The following is a 16,189-nucleotide window of genomic DNA, read 5'->3' on the forward strand; positions in this document are numbered from 1 at the left end:
CAGGAGCATCGCCTTCAGGTTTTGGCAGTGTGGTACAGCTGCAGCCCCACCTGGGAGAGGACGCAACCCATTGTCCATGCGTGGCTTCTCGTACACCAACACCAGACAGGCTAGGGTGGGCCTGTCAGGCTGCCTCTTCCTCCCAAAACCTGCCTATGTGCCTTTGTGAGGGGAGATGGCCTGAGCTCAAGGACATGGATGGCTCCAGCCCCAGGCTCTGCAATGGCCTCTGGTCTCTATGTCCAGATCTGACCCCTGTGGTGGGGCTGCACAGGGACACCAAATCCCATCCCCTGTCCCAAGAGCTGTGCACCTCCATAGAACACATGCCCAGGCTGGAAGCACAGGCTCAGACAAGATCTGCTCAAAGGAAGGCCTTTATTGAGATGTTGTCTTGGACAGGAGGCACTTGGGCTGTGCAGGTCTTGCGGGACAGGGACATGGTCCCCCCCAAACTGCTGGTTTCCAGAAGACTTCCAGGCACCTCAGAGCCATGTCAGCATCACGATCAGAGCACACCCCTGCCCATGGGGCCAGCCCTTGCTGCCTGCTGTCGTGCAGATAAGGGCAGAGACAGAGACTTGGGACCATGGAGGACCATGAGCTATGGCGTGTCCCAGGAACTGGGGGTGATGGCTGGCTTTTCCTCCATCCCCCTCGTTGCCCCTATCAGTAGAACACCTTTTCCAGGTAGGCATTGAGGAAGATCCCCGTGGGATCCAGCTTCTCCCGGACGGAGCAGAATTTGGAGAAGGCTGGGTACATCTTCTCAAAGTCCTTCCGGGTGCAGCTGTGGGCCTGCAGGAGGGACAGTGTCTGGGAGAGCTGCCCATCACTGGTTTTGGACCACCCCACCACACGCTGTGAGAAGCCCCTGCAGAAGTGGTGAGACCTCTATCCCCTTATCCACATGCCCAGGGTGGGCAGCATCATCAGGAATGCCATCTCCTAGAGGCATCCACCTCCCCTTGAGACCAGTCTGATGCTGGGGACCTTCTCTGACTTCTCAGTTAATTGCAAAACCCCTCCTCCATGAGGAGCCATGATGGAAAAGGGGTAGGGATCCCCCTCTGCATCCCCTGCCCTCCCAGAAAAGCATGGCCATTGGTACCTTTGCCCAGTGTGGTCTCCCACCATACTTCTTCATGATGCCCTCATAGGTCAGCCAGTAGTTGAGGCGGGGGACATTCTTCCCATAGGGCCTGGAGCAGGATCAGGTAGGGAAGGCATTAGCAGGGCTGCAGGGGGATTTGCACAGCCCCAGGGGAGAAGGACAAACCCAGGGACCCACCATGGGCTCTTTGACCAGCACTGGGTGATAAAAAACCTCTGGGAAGCGGCATGACACCAGCATTTGGCCAGTGGACCCTCACCTAGGACAAGATACTCAAGAAACAGGGGTGGGTGGATCTAAGGTTCTCCAGGGCCACACCATCCCCTGTGGTTTGGTACCTGCAAATTGAGTGGGGTGAGTGGGCAAAAGTGCACCAGCTCATTCAATCCAGCTCTCCAGTGCCAGCCAAGAGCTGGCGTCAGTGTGTCTGAGCTGTGAATGTGCTGCTGCTGGGACTCCAGGCACGGTGACCGCTGTACCAGCACACTGACCCAGGGAGGAAGAGGAAGGTGAAGGGATGGAATGGGGATGTGGCTCACCTGTACATGATGATGTTCATGTAGCAGCTGTCTCTCTGGAAGCAGGGACTCAGCCAGATGTCGTCCCCCCGGACAAAGCGTACCTCCACTGGGTAGTGAGCCACCATCTTGGGGTTGTTCTCCAAGGCAGCCTTCAGCTCCAGCAGAGCCTCCTTTGTCTTCTCACTGCCCAGGAGAAGATCCCAGCCCCAGTTAATGGCACCATGGGCACAGCAAGCTCCCTTTAGGTTTGAACCCCCGACTCCACAGCTCCATCCCTGGCCCCATGCTAAGTCAGGGAACGTAGAGATGCATAGAACAGATGTGGATGAGGCCAGCCCTGGACAAACCATGGCATGTCCCAGCACATCCCTCCCTCGCTTTGGGCTCAAAGCCCCCAGACATGGTGTGGCATGGATTTGGTAGCCCAGGGTAGGGATGCAGAAGGGTCCCCATGCTAAGCATGCAGGTAGGAATGGTGTCTCCTAGCCAGGCCCCTTTCTCCATGGCTTTGTTCCTGCTCCAGGCAGCCTGAGCTGGGGCAGAGCACAGGCAGGGAATGGAATGTGGTTCAGCTACTGAATCTGGCTGGGGATGGACAGGAAGGGTTTTCAGAGCCATTTACATGGGGATGGCCCAGTCTTGAACGTGCTGCTTGAAGCGACACTCGTAGTTGAAGATCTTATAGCTGATGGCAATGTTCTCCACCCGGGAACTGAAGAGGAGCCAGAAGAAGAAGCGGTTGATCCAGCACACCAAGCTGGGCACAAAGGTGCTGCAAGGGAGAGAGACGGAGGTGAGATCTGAGCCCAGAGATGACTCACAGATTGTTGGGGCTGGAAGGGACCTCTGGAGATCACCTTCTCCAACCCCTCTGCCAAGGCAGGGCCACTTAAAGCAGGTTCATTCCAGACAGGAAGCCTCCACACCCCCCCCCCCCCCGGGCCGCCTGTTCAGTGCTCTGGATCCTCAATGTGAAGAAGTTCTTCCTCATGTTGAGGTGAAACTGCCTGGGGTTTAGTTTACGGCCAGTGCTCCTCGTCCTGTCACTGGGTACCACTGAAAAAAGCCTGGCGCCATCAGTGCTGCGTGCTCTGTCTCCGCGCACACGAGAGGGCAGTGCAGCCCCAAACGTTAATCCCAGCCCGACCCCGCTCCTCCGGCACGGGAGCTCGCTGGAGGAGAGTAAGCATCTCCTCCTTCCCCAGGGGTGGAGCGCTGTGGGTCACAGTTCTCCCTTGCCATCTTCCCTGGGACTCCCAGCAAAGCAGCACAGGTTTCAATGCACAGATGCAGAGGAGAGATGTGGATGAGGCCAGCCCTGGACAGCCGCTGCCCAGAGCATGCTCTTACCTGATCCAGAGCAAGAACTCCAGCAGATAATAACCAACAGCATAATCCCACAGCCAGCTGGCGGAGGACAAGGGGGGCTGCAAAACCAAGCAGAAGAAGATGGCTGTTAGGGAGCAGCAGGGTTTGCAGCTTTCTTGCCAACAGGCATGATGGTGGAAGCACACGTCTGCATCAGGATCAAGCTGGGAGTGGGGGTTTGGAGAAGGACTGCCCGGATCTCCTGTGATGAATCAGGGACACATCCAGCCTCAGAAGCAGACCGGGCTTTGTCATGAGGATGCTAAGAGCTTGGATAGCCCCAGCTGCCTCTGTGTCCTGGGACCCTCCTTACCGTGGAGCACAGGCAGAATCCATCCAGGACCCAAATTACTGTTTCTCTGACCAGCCACCCCAGCAAGCCCGTCCCAGCGTTGTGCATGGGCCCTTGTCCCTTCATGCATGGAGCCCAGAGGGACCTGCCTTGTTGGTGGGGTCCTGGTAGATGACACTGACGTTCTCACTGTGAGGGAACCACAGGAATCGGAAATATTGGGATCTCTTCAGGTGGTCCCCAAGGTGATCAAGGACCTGCAATAACCAGAGAAATGGGGCTGGTTGGTGACTGTCCTGCCCCCAGGAGCAGGAATCCCAGCATGGGGGCACCTCAGAGGACTGTCAGGGATGCCAGGGCAGGTCTGAGATGTCTGTCTGCAGAGTCTCTCTGAGTTGCAGGGGAGTCAGTAGAGTCCTGCCATGCACTAAGGGGCTAACAGAGACCATGGACCCAGCATATGGGGAAGGGAAAAGGACATGTTCGTTGTCTCCTCTATCTCAGGTGTAACAGAGCTCCCTGTCCTGAAGATGCTGCTGGTGCTGCATCTGAGATCACACCCTGCATCCTCCTGTAATCACACATCTGCTGCTCTCAAACTGCTCCTTGAGGCATTCCCAGACCTGAAGCAGCACAGATCAGCCATGGAACAGCTGGCTCTATGGTGGGGCCACCAAAATCACCTCTTGCTCAAGTGTCAGGGATGCCCTCCCCAGTAATCACAGTCTGGCAGCACAGCCCTCTGCAGCACTGGAGCCCATAGGTGACAGGAAATGGAGCCAGGATGCACAGAGGATGGAGCTGGGATGCAGTGGGGGCTGGATCAGGGATGTGTTACATGACCCTGTCCCAGAGAGGCCTTCAAATGTCAAATTGACAAATTATTCATAAAGACACAAAAATGAGTCTTAGGAAGGTCACAGAAATTAGAAGATCCTTCTGCCCTAACCCTTTTCCCCTGCCTGTGTGTGTGGAAACAGAGGGACCTTGTGCTCACTCACTGCACAGTGCTATTTCAGCCAGGCCAGCACCAATCCCTCTTGCAAACAGCCTCATCAACCACACCCTGCTCCTCCTGCAGAGGTCTCCCACAGCTTTGCAGAAAGGCTTAAAACCCCAGCATCTTTGCTTCAAGGGGTTTGTTTGGCACAGGAGAAGGTGCAATGACCCATGGACATAACCCCAGGAAGGTCATAGCAATCTTAGCTGTGAAGCTGCTCTTTTCTAGCTGGGTTGTTTGAGTTATTTGTCTTAATGATGTATTAATCACCAGGAGGGGCTGCTTTAGCACTGAGCATCTTGCTATGACCCTGCCATAAGGTGAGTGTCTTCATGGAGTTGCACTGCTGTAATGCCATGGTACTGTTAAAGCAGGGAAGATGGGAAGATGAATAACATATCCATGTAATTGGTGAGCATTAATGCTAATGCTGTTGTCTTCATCTTCACATTTGCAGCTCACAAAGAGACACAAAATCTCTCTAAGATGTTCCCAAAACAGCCTATTTTCATAGAATCATAGAATCACAGAATGGTTTGGGTTGGATGGAAGGGACCTTAAAGCTCAACCAGTTCCAACCCCTGCCTCAGGCAGGGATACCTTCCACTAGACCAGGGTGCTCCAAGCCCCATCCAACACTGCCAGGGATGGGGCAGCCACAGCTTCTCTGGGCAACCTGTGCCAGGGCCTCACCAATCTCACAGGGAAGAACTTCTGCCTAAGATCTCATCTCAATTTTGTGTCCAGAGTAGTCCTTTTGTTGGAAACGGTGAACAGCTGCACAAGTAGAAGCAGGGCAAAAGCTACACCTGCAAGTTTTTGTTGGTTTGGTTTAGGAACAAATGCATCAAGTAGTAAAACAAGTGGGGAAAAGAAGGCTACAGCTTTCCCAAGTGATCCTGCCAATGCCTGTTTGCCTTCCAGCAACGACAACAGAGCAGAGAAGCAAACTGCTCACGGGGGTGACTTTTCCAGTGTGCGCTTTTGATTCTTGTGGTATTGGTCTGAAGGAAATAAGCCCATGACTTTGTAGGATAATTACAGTGCAGGGGGCACGCCGGCTTCAGGAGTCCTTGGGGAGGCTGTCTGCTGGCTGAGCACTGGGGCTGGAGGCAAGGGTCGGGCTGTGGGAATTGCTGCAATGTGGCCCGTGCTTAAAATGGAGATGACCCTGGGGCATGCAGAGACCCAGGGGATTTTGCTCATCTTCATTTCCCTCTGAGAAGCTCAAAACAAATCCCTTTGCTTCACAAAGGCCATGCCAAAAAAGCCGCTTGCTTGCAAACACACTTGAGAGCGCACTGAGCCGAGGGTCAGGCACTGCGCCTGCTGCAATGCAGGTCTGAGGGTCCTCAGGGAAAGGACAGGGATGGCACAAGGGGCAGATGCAGCCAAGATGCTAGGGAGGATGAAGCACAATCAGTCACTAGCACATGTGCTGTGGGTCAGTTGGAGCAGTGAAGGGGAGCAAGGGAACATGTGGAGTCACTTTCTGGGAGAGGAGCTGGATGCTCAGCTCCCCCCCACTTTGCCTGTGTGCTGCCTGTGCCTGGCAGGGTTCTAGTGTGTCAGGGTACAGTGTCTGAGCCTCGGCTGGAAGAGTCTTTTCCATGCCCTGATGCCAAAAACAATGATTCTAGGGAAGAGGGATGAGGTCAGGCCCAATGGTGGAGAGGGGGTTTAGGCACTGAGTGGTCTTGGGGAACTTGGGCTTGAGGGATCCATCCAGGTGCCTGGGACACCCACAAGGGGTTAGGGTTAGGAAGTAGGCTCAGATCAAAAGCAGCATCTCTTAAGCCACCAGGTCATTAAGCTGTGCACATCTGTGGGTGGTTAAATTTGTGCACAGGTTCAAAGGCAGATCACAGACTTCCCTGGAATTGAAACTCATTGCCTTATCACATATAATACAAACCACCTCCAGCTCAGGAAGCCCCAGAGCTGCAAAGATCAGGGGGACAAGTATCATATCTGAGCCTGACCCATCCTCTTCAGCCTCCCAGCAGATGTGGGGCAAGGGGAGTCAGACTCCATCCCTGCCACCACCTAGGGATGCTCTGCAGGTCTCTCTGGTGACCTCAGTTGTGCAATGAACCCTGTCGGTCCTGTGCCTTGTTCCCGGTCATTGTCAGCAACTATAGCAGCTGAGTTCATCCCAGTTATAAAGATAATCACGAGGCCAGAAAAGAAAGCATGCAGATCTTACATAACCACAAATCCGAGCCTGGCTCCTCTGACACATATATTATTTGCAATGTCTTAGATAACTCAAGCTTAAATATTTCAAACAACCTGCTCCCTTGCCATTATTCCCTTCCGCCTTGATGGGCTGCTCAACATGAAAGCTGGAGATCTGGAAGCAGGCGAGGAGCAGGGATGACCGAGAATTGATAATGGCATTAATATTTATAGAGTGCATTCTTGTTTCACCCTCCTAACAGCCCTGAGGGACAGGGAGAGATATGTAGGGGGCATAGCCCGGGCAGATGATGCTGAGTAAGGTAAAGCTCAGTTTGGGCTACCTGCCCTGCTCAGGGAAGTGGAGTTATCCTGCATGTGAGATAAAGGTCCTAGCTAAAAGGCAGATTAGGAGGTGTTAAACAGCCTTTACTACAGCCGTCTGGCTCAGGAAAGGTGCTGGAGGGTGCAGTGAAGGTCTGAGCAGTCTGTCAGGTTGGGTGAAGAGCTCATAAGGAACCAGCAGATTCCCACCATGTTTAAACACGTTTAAATCCAGTTAAAGCAGGGAACTCTGCTGCAGCACACCAGGGAAGCTGCAGCTCAGGAAGCAAACAGGCGATTCACAGGCAAAAAATACCCCTGAGCCCATTAACCATGAACTCATCACTTCTGCAACTGGGAACACTGGTAATGAACTCACTGCAGGCTGGGAGGGAGAAATATCTTGGTGTGTTTCCCTTTATTCCTGTCTTCCCTTCCCACCCCCAGGTAAAATAAGCCCCTGAAGTGCTCTGGTGCAGCTGCTCCTGGAGGGGTGACAGCAAGCAGGCAGACATGCTAATGGCTTTGAGTAACACACATGGACCTCTCTGTCCCACGGCACAGCACAGGGATCACTGGGTTGATTTGGATCAGGGTTTACAGAAAAGATACTCCACAAGTGCATTAGATCCACATTCCTGGCCGTGTTAAAGCCACCTCGATGGGGCACTGAATAATTCAGTCCTTAAAAAATTAAGGACAGCGTTTCTCAGAGCTTTACTGGTGCTGCAGCCCTGATCAATCCTGCCACAAATTTTGCTGCTTTTGTCCAAGGACTATATATTTTTCATGAGCCCAACTTTACAAAGGCTTTTGCTGTTGTTAACCAGGGCTGGAACTGGACCTGTGAGACCCAAATGGGACAACAGATGAGGATGCTGCTGAGGATGCATCAGCGGGGACGTCAGACCTCACAGGAGGACAAAGGCAATCAGTGACTGAAGCAGATTCAAGCTCCTGGAGAGGTTCCTTTCCACCACCACTATTTTCCTCCTCCTGGAGGGCTTCACGCCTCAGTTTCCCTATTCAGAAATCTAACTCCTTCCAGTGAATACAGTTGAGCCCACACTACATTTCAAGCCTACCAGGTCTTTCAGCTTGTGGGTGGCACCTTCTCTGTAGCCTTTACCCTGTGCAACGCTGCAGCCTCTGGTGATACCTAGTGCCAGAGACAGGGGACAAGGTGGATAGTCGCTCAGCTCAAGGCAGTAGGTCCCATCCTCTCCCAGCTCGCTCCATCTGACTTCCCAGCACCATCAGAGTGGGAGGGCTCCAAGGAAATGAATCCAGCAGTTAAAAGGAGTTTTTATAATGGCAGAGACAGGGAAAGTGGGTTTTGATGTGCACCCAGGAGAAAGAACTCCTTCCAACTGCTCTGTAGAAATGCCCAGTGGGCCTTCAAAAGGCTTGCTGAGGGAATCAGATCACACCCACCACTGGCCACAGTGCCATGTGGAGACCCAAGCTCATAAAGCCCAGGAGGCCCACTGCCACAGAAAGGGGCATTTCGTGCCTCCTTTGAGGAAAATCAGCCTCTCTCAGAGGGGTTCTTTTGGGGATGGAAAGCTCAGCTGGAAAACCACTCTCCAGCACTGAGCATCTCTGCACCAGCATCCCAGGACACTGTCCCCAGTGCCTCAGCCACAGGCTGAACAAGGACCTGCACTTCTCATGCTTTCCATAGTCAATTAAGTGACTTTTCATAGACTTCATGGAAGACATTGTCTTCAGGAGAGACATGGCCATGAAGAGGGGACAACAAGAAGAGGATGGATGGTGGGACAGCAGAGCTTGCCAAGGAGGAGACAACATGTGAAACCTTCAGAGCCATGCAAGATCATGATCTATGAGTGAGCAGGTCAGAACCCTCCTCAGAAAGCCACCTCTGGGGATGTCCCAGATTCATTACAATTACTAGCGCTATACACCTTATTCTGGGCGACCTGAACCTCTGGTAAGACAGAGATGGGCAAATCCAGCAGCAAAATGACAATTGCTTTAGAAGGATTTTTCCATCACGTGATTGAAACGCAGCTCCGGGGTTGGATCCTGATGGATTTGTTCAGTTTGGCCCTTGAAACATGTCCTCCATCACACTTTTCGTCCCCAGCACGGTTTGTCCCAAGTTCAACTCAAAACCAAAGAATGAAACCAAACTCCACACTGGGAGATGGAAAGCTCTATCCTGAAAAATACCCAGACCTGACACACAAGAAAGGACCAAGTTATTATCAAGAGCACAAGATCGTAGAATCATAAAATGGTTTGGGCTGGAAGAGACCTTAAAACACATTTAGTTCCAACAACTGACTTCTTCCTCAGATCTCATCTCAGTCTCCCCTCTGTCAGGTTAAAGCCATTCCCCCTTGTCCTGTCCCTACAGGCCCTTGTCAAAAGCCCCTCTCCAGCTTTCTTGTCAGCCCCTTTAGGCACTGGAAGCTGCTCTGAGGTCTCCATGGATCCTTCTCTTCTCCCAGCTGAACAAGCCCAGCTCTCTCAGCCTGTCTCCACAGCAGAGGTGCTCCAGCCCTCAGAGCATCTTCAGGGATCCACGGATGCTCATGAACTATTTTAAGTGGCCCATCTGTTGCTCTGAAAAGCAAGGCTGTCCCTTAGCCGAGCAGCAGGGGATGGTGAGATGGGAGACGGCACTTCCTTGGAGAGCACATGGCCTGTGGGAGCATCCATGCCCTGCGGGATGCTGCTCCTCTCCTCCAGGTCCCTGCCTGTCGACAGGGGTGCTGGCTCAGCACAGGCACAGCTTTCTCCCTGTTTGTGCTCAGTCCAGGCAGCACATCAGCTCCTCAGACCAGAATTTCCAGCAAGGGTAATTTTCTCCAGCTGGAGCACTAAATCTGCATTAGGCTTACTCATGCGTGCCTGGAGTCACCAGATCTCCACTGACCTGCCAGCGCCTGCCAACACCGGGTTAAACAGAGCTGAGGCATTGGCTGATTCATCTCGTGGTGATGTTCTCCATGGGCAGAAGAGAGTGCTGAGGGCCGGCAGCGCTGACGCCTGCAGGCTCCTTCAGCATCTCTAACTTGATTGTGCTGGAGCCTCTGTGCTCAGCCCTGCCACTGCTTGGAGGCAGCCCAGGGAAGATGAAGCTGATGGCAAACCTCCATCACTGCTCCGGTGGGAATGCTGGCATTGCTCAGATGCCAGGGATGGGGCAGCCACAGCTTCTTGGGCAACCTGTGCCAGTGCCTCACCACCCTCACAGGGAAGAACTTCTGCCTAAGAGCTCATCCAAATCTCCCCTCTATCAGGTTAAAGCCATTGTCTTGTCACTACACACACCAGGGGTGCAACCTACACATACACGTGGTATTCTGTATCAGAGCAGTCTTCCCCCAATCATGTCACATCCCCAAGAGCTTTGCTTATCCCCAAGGAGGCTTTAAAAGCCTCACCCGCATCATACCTCGGTGAGGGTGGAGGGGAAGGTCACCTCGTGCAGGTGGAACTGGGGCACGCACTGGAAGGTGACCGTGAGCACGACGCCCAGGCAGCCGAGGTGCAGGCGGGCAGCCTGGAAGATGTCCGCATTGATGGACTCTGAACACTCCATGATCTCCCCTGAGGCCGTCAGCAGGGTGAGAGCTACGACCTGCCAAGAGGAGAGTGAAGATTCAGCGAGGGCTCAATGTGCCCTATCTCCATGCCGAGACCCTGCCTCCACCCCAAAGCTTAGGGCTGGGGGCCAAGCAAGAAGACACCCATATCATGACTGTCATCACAAGGTGTTTTCTGCTGAGCTTGGCTCCCCCAGCCTTTGATGTAGGGACATTAAAGGACCCTTCTCTCTCTGGGGTACACTGGAGAAGCTATCAAATACAGAAGTGGAACTCCCCTCAATTACTTCACTTCTCCATAACCAGCAATGGAATTACCCTATGCGAGCTATGACTGGAGGATTTTTATACGTGTGTAGTAGAAAACAGACCTGGGCCCTGCAGGGATTTGGTTTTGGGAGGCTCCAATACAAGAACTGCTTTCCCTTTGGTACAGAGCTTATTCATCAGAAGACCATAAAGCACAAGTATACAGGAGTTTTGAGCTGGATTATGTTTTGGCTGACAGATAAGGAAGTCCCACTGTTCATGGGGGACTTCGGGTTCCCCGTAACAGCTCCATCCCATGGGGGACAGGACCCCCCCAGACCCAGACCTTGTGATGGGATGCTGATGTCAACACGCTCCCGACTCGTGTCTCACCTGTGTGGGGAGGATGCCATGCTTGATCCCAGTGTTGTGTGTCCCTGTCCCAATGACACCAGCTGCTGCCACCTCTGAAACGGCTCCTAAGCTGGAAGCAGACGAAGGGGCTGGGTGAGGACCTCAGTGCATGGGACACAGTGTGGCGCACAGCACACCATGGCAGGCATTACACTATGTGCAGACCCCGTCCAACAAGCAGGGTCTTCCACCCTTCAGGGTAACCCACAGCAATGGGTGGGTTTGTTGGCCATGTGTGCACGTCTCCATAGGACATATCTATCAGGGTGCTGCTGTAGTCCATGGGGAGGAAAAGGCAAGTCACCAAGGTCAACTCAGCTGGGTCCATCTCACAAGTCCCCATCTCTCCCCATCAGCATGGAGTGACTCACTGGGGGTGGAGACATCCCTCCCATATGCATTCAGAGGCTGCAGGGAGGAACCTGGGTTTACCCCCGAAACATCATTGTGGAGCAGGGCTGGTGGCAGTATCCAGAGGCTAATTCTGCACACCAAGATCTGTTCCTCCAAACATGGCCATGTGGGCACATGGGGATGGTAGAAGGATAAAAGATCACTTCCACCTCCTCTTCTGGGGACACCAGACATCCCAAAGCAATGCAGAGCAAAAAATCTCCCACGCCTCCCAATAATATATTCCAGTGCCTAGTTGCCCTTTGCCATCAAAAACTCATTTCTAGCCTAGTTTTGCCTGCCATCAGCCTCCTCTGCCCAGAGCTGCCTACTCAGGCTCTGCCCCATGTAAGCCATACCTAAGAAGGCTGCTCTCATCTTTAAGGGACAGTGCACAGTTTTCCTTCTCAACACCCTCATAGGGAAGAACTTCTTCCTAAGATCTCATTTCAGTCTTCCCTCTGTCAGGTTAAAGCCATTCCCCTTTGTCCTGTCCCTACAGGCCCTTGTCAAAAGCCCCTCTCCAGCTTTCTTGTTGGCCCCTTTAGGCACTGGAAGCTGCTCTAAGTTCTCACTGGAGCCTTCTCTTCTCCGGGCTGAACAAGCCCAGCTCTCTCGGGCTGTCTCCACAGCAGAGATGCTCCAGCTCTCGGAGCATCTTTGTGGCCTCCTCTGGACTCACTCCAAGAGCTCCACACCCTATTGGAGGGTTGGTGCAGGAATAATAGTGTTGGTGTGGGGATAAAGACTCCCCTCATACAGCCTCCTGCTCTGAGGGAGGATCAGTGACTCCATAATGGAGGGACTTGACCTGCCATCTGCAGACCCTGGTGGAAGACCAGATCCTGAAGTTAACACCCCTATTATACAGTAAAAGCTCTTCAAACATCCCTGTTTTGCCATGTCCCAGCAGTTGATCTGAGACAAAACACCTGGGAGGATGCCCAGGGATGGCCTCATGCATGTGTTCCACTCACTTGGCCAGTGCCAGCCCGTGCTTGCTCAGCTCCACGTTCAGATCCGAGAGGAAGATCCCACCTTCCACTGTCACTTGCTGCTTCTCCTTGTCTACCTGTAAAGGATGGGATGGGAGAGGGGAACGTCACACACCTCAGTGGAGAAACACCCCATGAAAAACACCCCTGCTCTTCTCAATGCACTTGATAATGTGGACAGGAGAGCCACGTACGAGAGACTTGTCCTATCCTGATCTGCCACCTCTCTCAGACCTTCACCCAACCCAAACCTGGCCCAGACTCCGCTCCCCTTTGCTCTTCCCAGTGTAGGGGCTGTGTAATCTCTCCCATAATTTATGGGTGTTGCAAGGGAGAAGATATCCCACAGCAAAGCTCTGTCTTCTGCTCTGCCTTCCTGCCCTTCCCAGCCTGCTTCAGCCAGCTCCTGGTGGAAGGAGATCTTATTATCACTAGAAGCTATTCCATCCCACTCCTGACAGACAGAGCTGTCAGGGAGGGAGCTGTTCCTTAATTACTTATTGCTGTTAATTACCACTAATGATCCAGCACTCAGAATACACTGCTGGGGGGGGGGGGGCAGGACTTTTTTCATCTTCAGCTGCACACAGACATAGGTGTGCACAGTGCATGCGTGCACACACTACAGGCATGCACACACGTACCTGCGCACGCACACATGACACACGGGTACACATGCATGTACAGGGTCAGTTCTCCCACTCTCTATAACCTGCCAGCCATGCAGCCCCAGTAAGAGCACGGTGTTTTCCCCAGGGAAGTGGTGACTCCCCAGCATTGCACAGGGTGCTGGGCCATCCAGCCTAGGTCATGCTTTGCCTAGAAAGGTTGGACCCAATGTTCCTGAGGTCCCTTCCAACCTGGGATTCTATGATTCCACGATTGCTGTCCCCACACACTGGAGGTCTGGACGCAAAGCAGGCAGAGCTCTCCTCTCAGCAGCTCTCATTTTCCCAGAGTTGCTCAGGATATGACCCAATGGCAACCAGGAAGAGCTGTTTCCTTCCCAGTGTCATCAAAAGGAGCAATCCCCCACCTGACACAGGAACATCCAGCCTGTCCTTGCCAGGCTGCTGTCTCTGCCTAAAGCCTCTTCTCAAGCTTGCACCAAGAGTTGATCTGGCCAGGTACCTCCTCCCCATCCATCAGACTGTGCTGTGATGAGGACATTGTGCCAAGGTTAAGCTCTTGTTGAACACACACAGGGAAGACATCATTTCTTTGCCTTTTTAAAGCTGCTCCATAGGCTTCCAATGCTTTTACACTGGGAGAATGTGCATTCCCCAGTGTTGCACCAGCATTTCAGGGTCTGGTTTGGAAAAACTCCTGTCTGTGAGGAGAGGAAAGCCTCCCCACCCTTTCACTTCCCATGCTGGGAATAGCAGTGTCAGTGCAATTCGTTCCAGCCCTTGGTGGTTGCAGGAACAGAGGTGCCACCGCACTTAAGGGCCACCACACCACCTCCAATAAGCCAACCTCACCTTAAGGACCCTGTTCATCTTCGCCATCTGGATCATGAAGTCATCGGTGCAGGCAATGTCTGAAGGAGAGTGACCACCCCCCACCACCTTCACCCTCTTGTTCCGCTGCCTGGCCATATCCAGGATCTGCAGAGACAACAGCATCCAACATCACCCTCATTGCCATGCGCTAAGGGCAGTGCCAGAGGCACTGTGAGATATCCCAAGCTAAAAACTCAACCATGGTTGACATCCATGTACTTGGATAATTCATCATCAGGGGCTAAAACCACCTCTGCACCTCTCTTAAGACAGCCCTCAGGATCATCCTTTTGGGGTTGGGCTAGATGACCTTTAAAGGTTCTTTCCAACCCAAACCATTCTATGATGATCCCAGAAAAGACAATGCCCACCTTAGGGTGACAGAGGCATCTTAGAGGTGGCAAAAGTGACACAGGAGTCCCACCCCTCAGCATGGCTGCTAGGGCAGACAGGGGACCTCAGTAGGGTGCCAGATGCTGATGCCCAAGGATCAGAGTCCAGCTGGGGCCAGGCATGCTGTCTTTTTGCATCTTTTAGGTCTTTGACGCATCTGAACATGTGCAGTTTGTTAGGATGGGCCATCTCCTGGGGCTAAGGGCAGGACTCCTGCTGTCACCACCTGTGACCTCTCTGACTGATCATGATGGAGCATGGCAGACCTTCCCAGCCTTTCCTCCTCTTAATTTCTAATAGGTTGTCTCCTGGATCCTTACCTCCCTGATCTCCTCCACTGAGGTGGGCTGGAAGTACAGCTCTGGAGAGGAGCCATAGGTCTTGGCCCAGTTCTGGAACTTGACTCCTCCTTGGCCGTGAACCTGGACCATAAAAAGAGCTAAAGCAGAAGAAATCAAGTGCCTCCCCCCACAGCCCATCCTTTGTCTGCCAAGACCACTGTACAAGATCCATGTTTCCCAAAGGATTAATTATTTATGGATAGAGAGGTTCATCTCAACCCCTTGAGTCTGTAGAGCAGAGATGTGTCCATGTGAGCAAGTCATAGAGGGGTTCCTTTGCAGTAAGGGCGAATGCTCACCTTGTGTGGGGTTGGCTACCAAGCCCCAGAGAAGATGGTGCATCCCCCTGCCCAGGCAGGACTGGATCCAGTGTGCTGCCCCACCATGTCCCCACGTCCCACCTTGGCTGCAGGGGATGACTTATTCGCTTGCTGCCTCCTGTGGTATCCTTCTTCCAGTTCTCTGCAGCCTCCCGTCCATCAGCAAACCCTCTACCTTCCACCTTCCTACCCAGGCTCCCTCCTCTACCCCCAGGTCATTTTCCTTCTCCCCATCTCTATGATGGAACAGCTCCCATCCAAAGAGCAGAATCACCTAAAACTGGCCAAACTGTTCCGGGGGGAAGAAGGGGCTCTCTCAGCAGTGTCTACAGCATCTTTTCCCTGCCACCATCTTCCCTCACAACCCCAGCCCCCCGAGGCTGATTTTAGGGGCTGGGCAGGGCAGGGACAGTGGATGGCCCATCACCCAGCCCAGGGAGGTGACACTGCCCGGGGCCAGGGCTACCGGGAAGCTATTGCAGATAGCCCAGATAGCAGCAGGGAGCATTGCAGGTGAGGGGGATGTGGGGCTAGGGCTGGCTCACAGGATCCCCCCGTGCAAGTTAAAACCCAGGGCTGGTCTTTGGGCCAGAGTACAGAGCTAGAGACAGGGAAAATGGAATAAAAACCCAAAACAACAAAATTGAGGAAGCAAAAAACCCATGGGTTTGAGCAACCTGGTCTAGTGGAAGTTGTCCCTGTCTGTGGCAGGGGGTTGGAACTAGATGAGCTTTAAGGTCCCTTCCAACCTAAACCACGCTATGATAAAACACTCCTGTTCAGCAGCCAGAACCGGGTTTGATTTATCCAGGGAATCCATTGTCTTTCCTTCCCTCTCCCTTTTCCTATTTCTTGCCATGACGATATTAGTTACTAAACCCATATCATAGATGGTAACAAATCCACATTGCCCTGCTCACAGCGCATAGCTCCACACTACCTGGACCACCCTTCCCACCCTAAAACCTGAGAAAATCCTTTCTTGGCTTTTACTTACCATCCTGTTGGCCTCTCCAAGAGATGCTGCTGGAGCAAGTGGGTCTCCAGCTGCTCCTGAACAGGGGACAAGGAGCGATCCTGGCCAGTGCAAGGCTGGCAGAGCTTGGTCCTGCCCTGGGGGTCAACAAGGAGCTTCCCTCCAGGCTGGAAGGATAATGAATAACCTTGTTATTTGCCTGGTTCCTTGGGGGAGGAGAGGGGCTGAGCC

The 16,189-nt window shown here is 53.1% G+C and overlaps 1 protein-coding gene across 1 annotated transcript; it reads right to left on the reverse strand.

Moving 5' to 3' along the window:
- Positions 1–361: 361 nt before the first annotated feature.
- Positions 362–16,137, reverse strand: LOC134171516 (L-gulonolactone oxidase-like). The gene is made up of 12 exons (XM_062633799.1): positions 15,980–16,137; positions 14,642–14,743; positions 13,908–14,033; positions 12,409–12,503; positions 11,018–11,108; positions 10,225–10,410; positions 3,445–3,552; positions 2,986–3,062; positions 2,258–2,407; positions 1,654–1,818; positions 1,112–1,202; positions 362–798 (listed from the first exon to the last, which is right to left on the reverse strand). The coding sequence occupies exons 1-12, from the start codon at positions 15,980–15,982 to the stop codon at positions 670–672; spliced, it is 1,323 nt and encodes a 440-aa protein (XP_062489783.1). The 5' UTR covers positions 15,983–16,137; the 3' UTR covers positions 362–669.
- Between the last annotated feature and the right edge of the window lie 52 nt (positions 16,138–16,189).

This window comes from Pezoporus occidentalis, unplaced genomic scaffold (genome assembly GCF_034315485.1).
Source record: "Pezoporus occidentalis ecotype Australia unplaced genomic scaffold, CSIRO_AGI_Poc_V1 ctg403, whole genome shotgun sequence".
Lineage (NCBI taxonomy): Eukaryota > Metazoa > Chordata > Aves > Psittaciformes > Psittacidae > Pezoporus > Pezoporus occidentalis.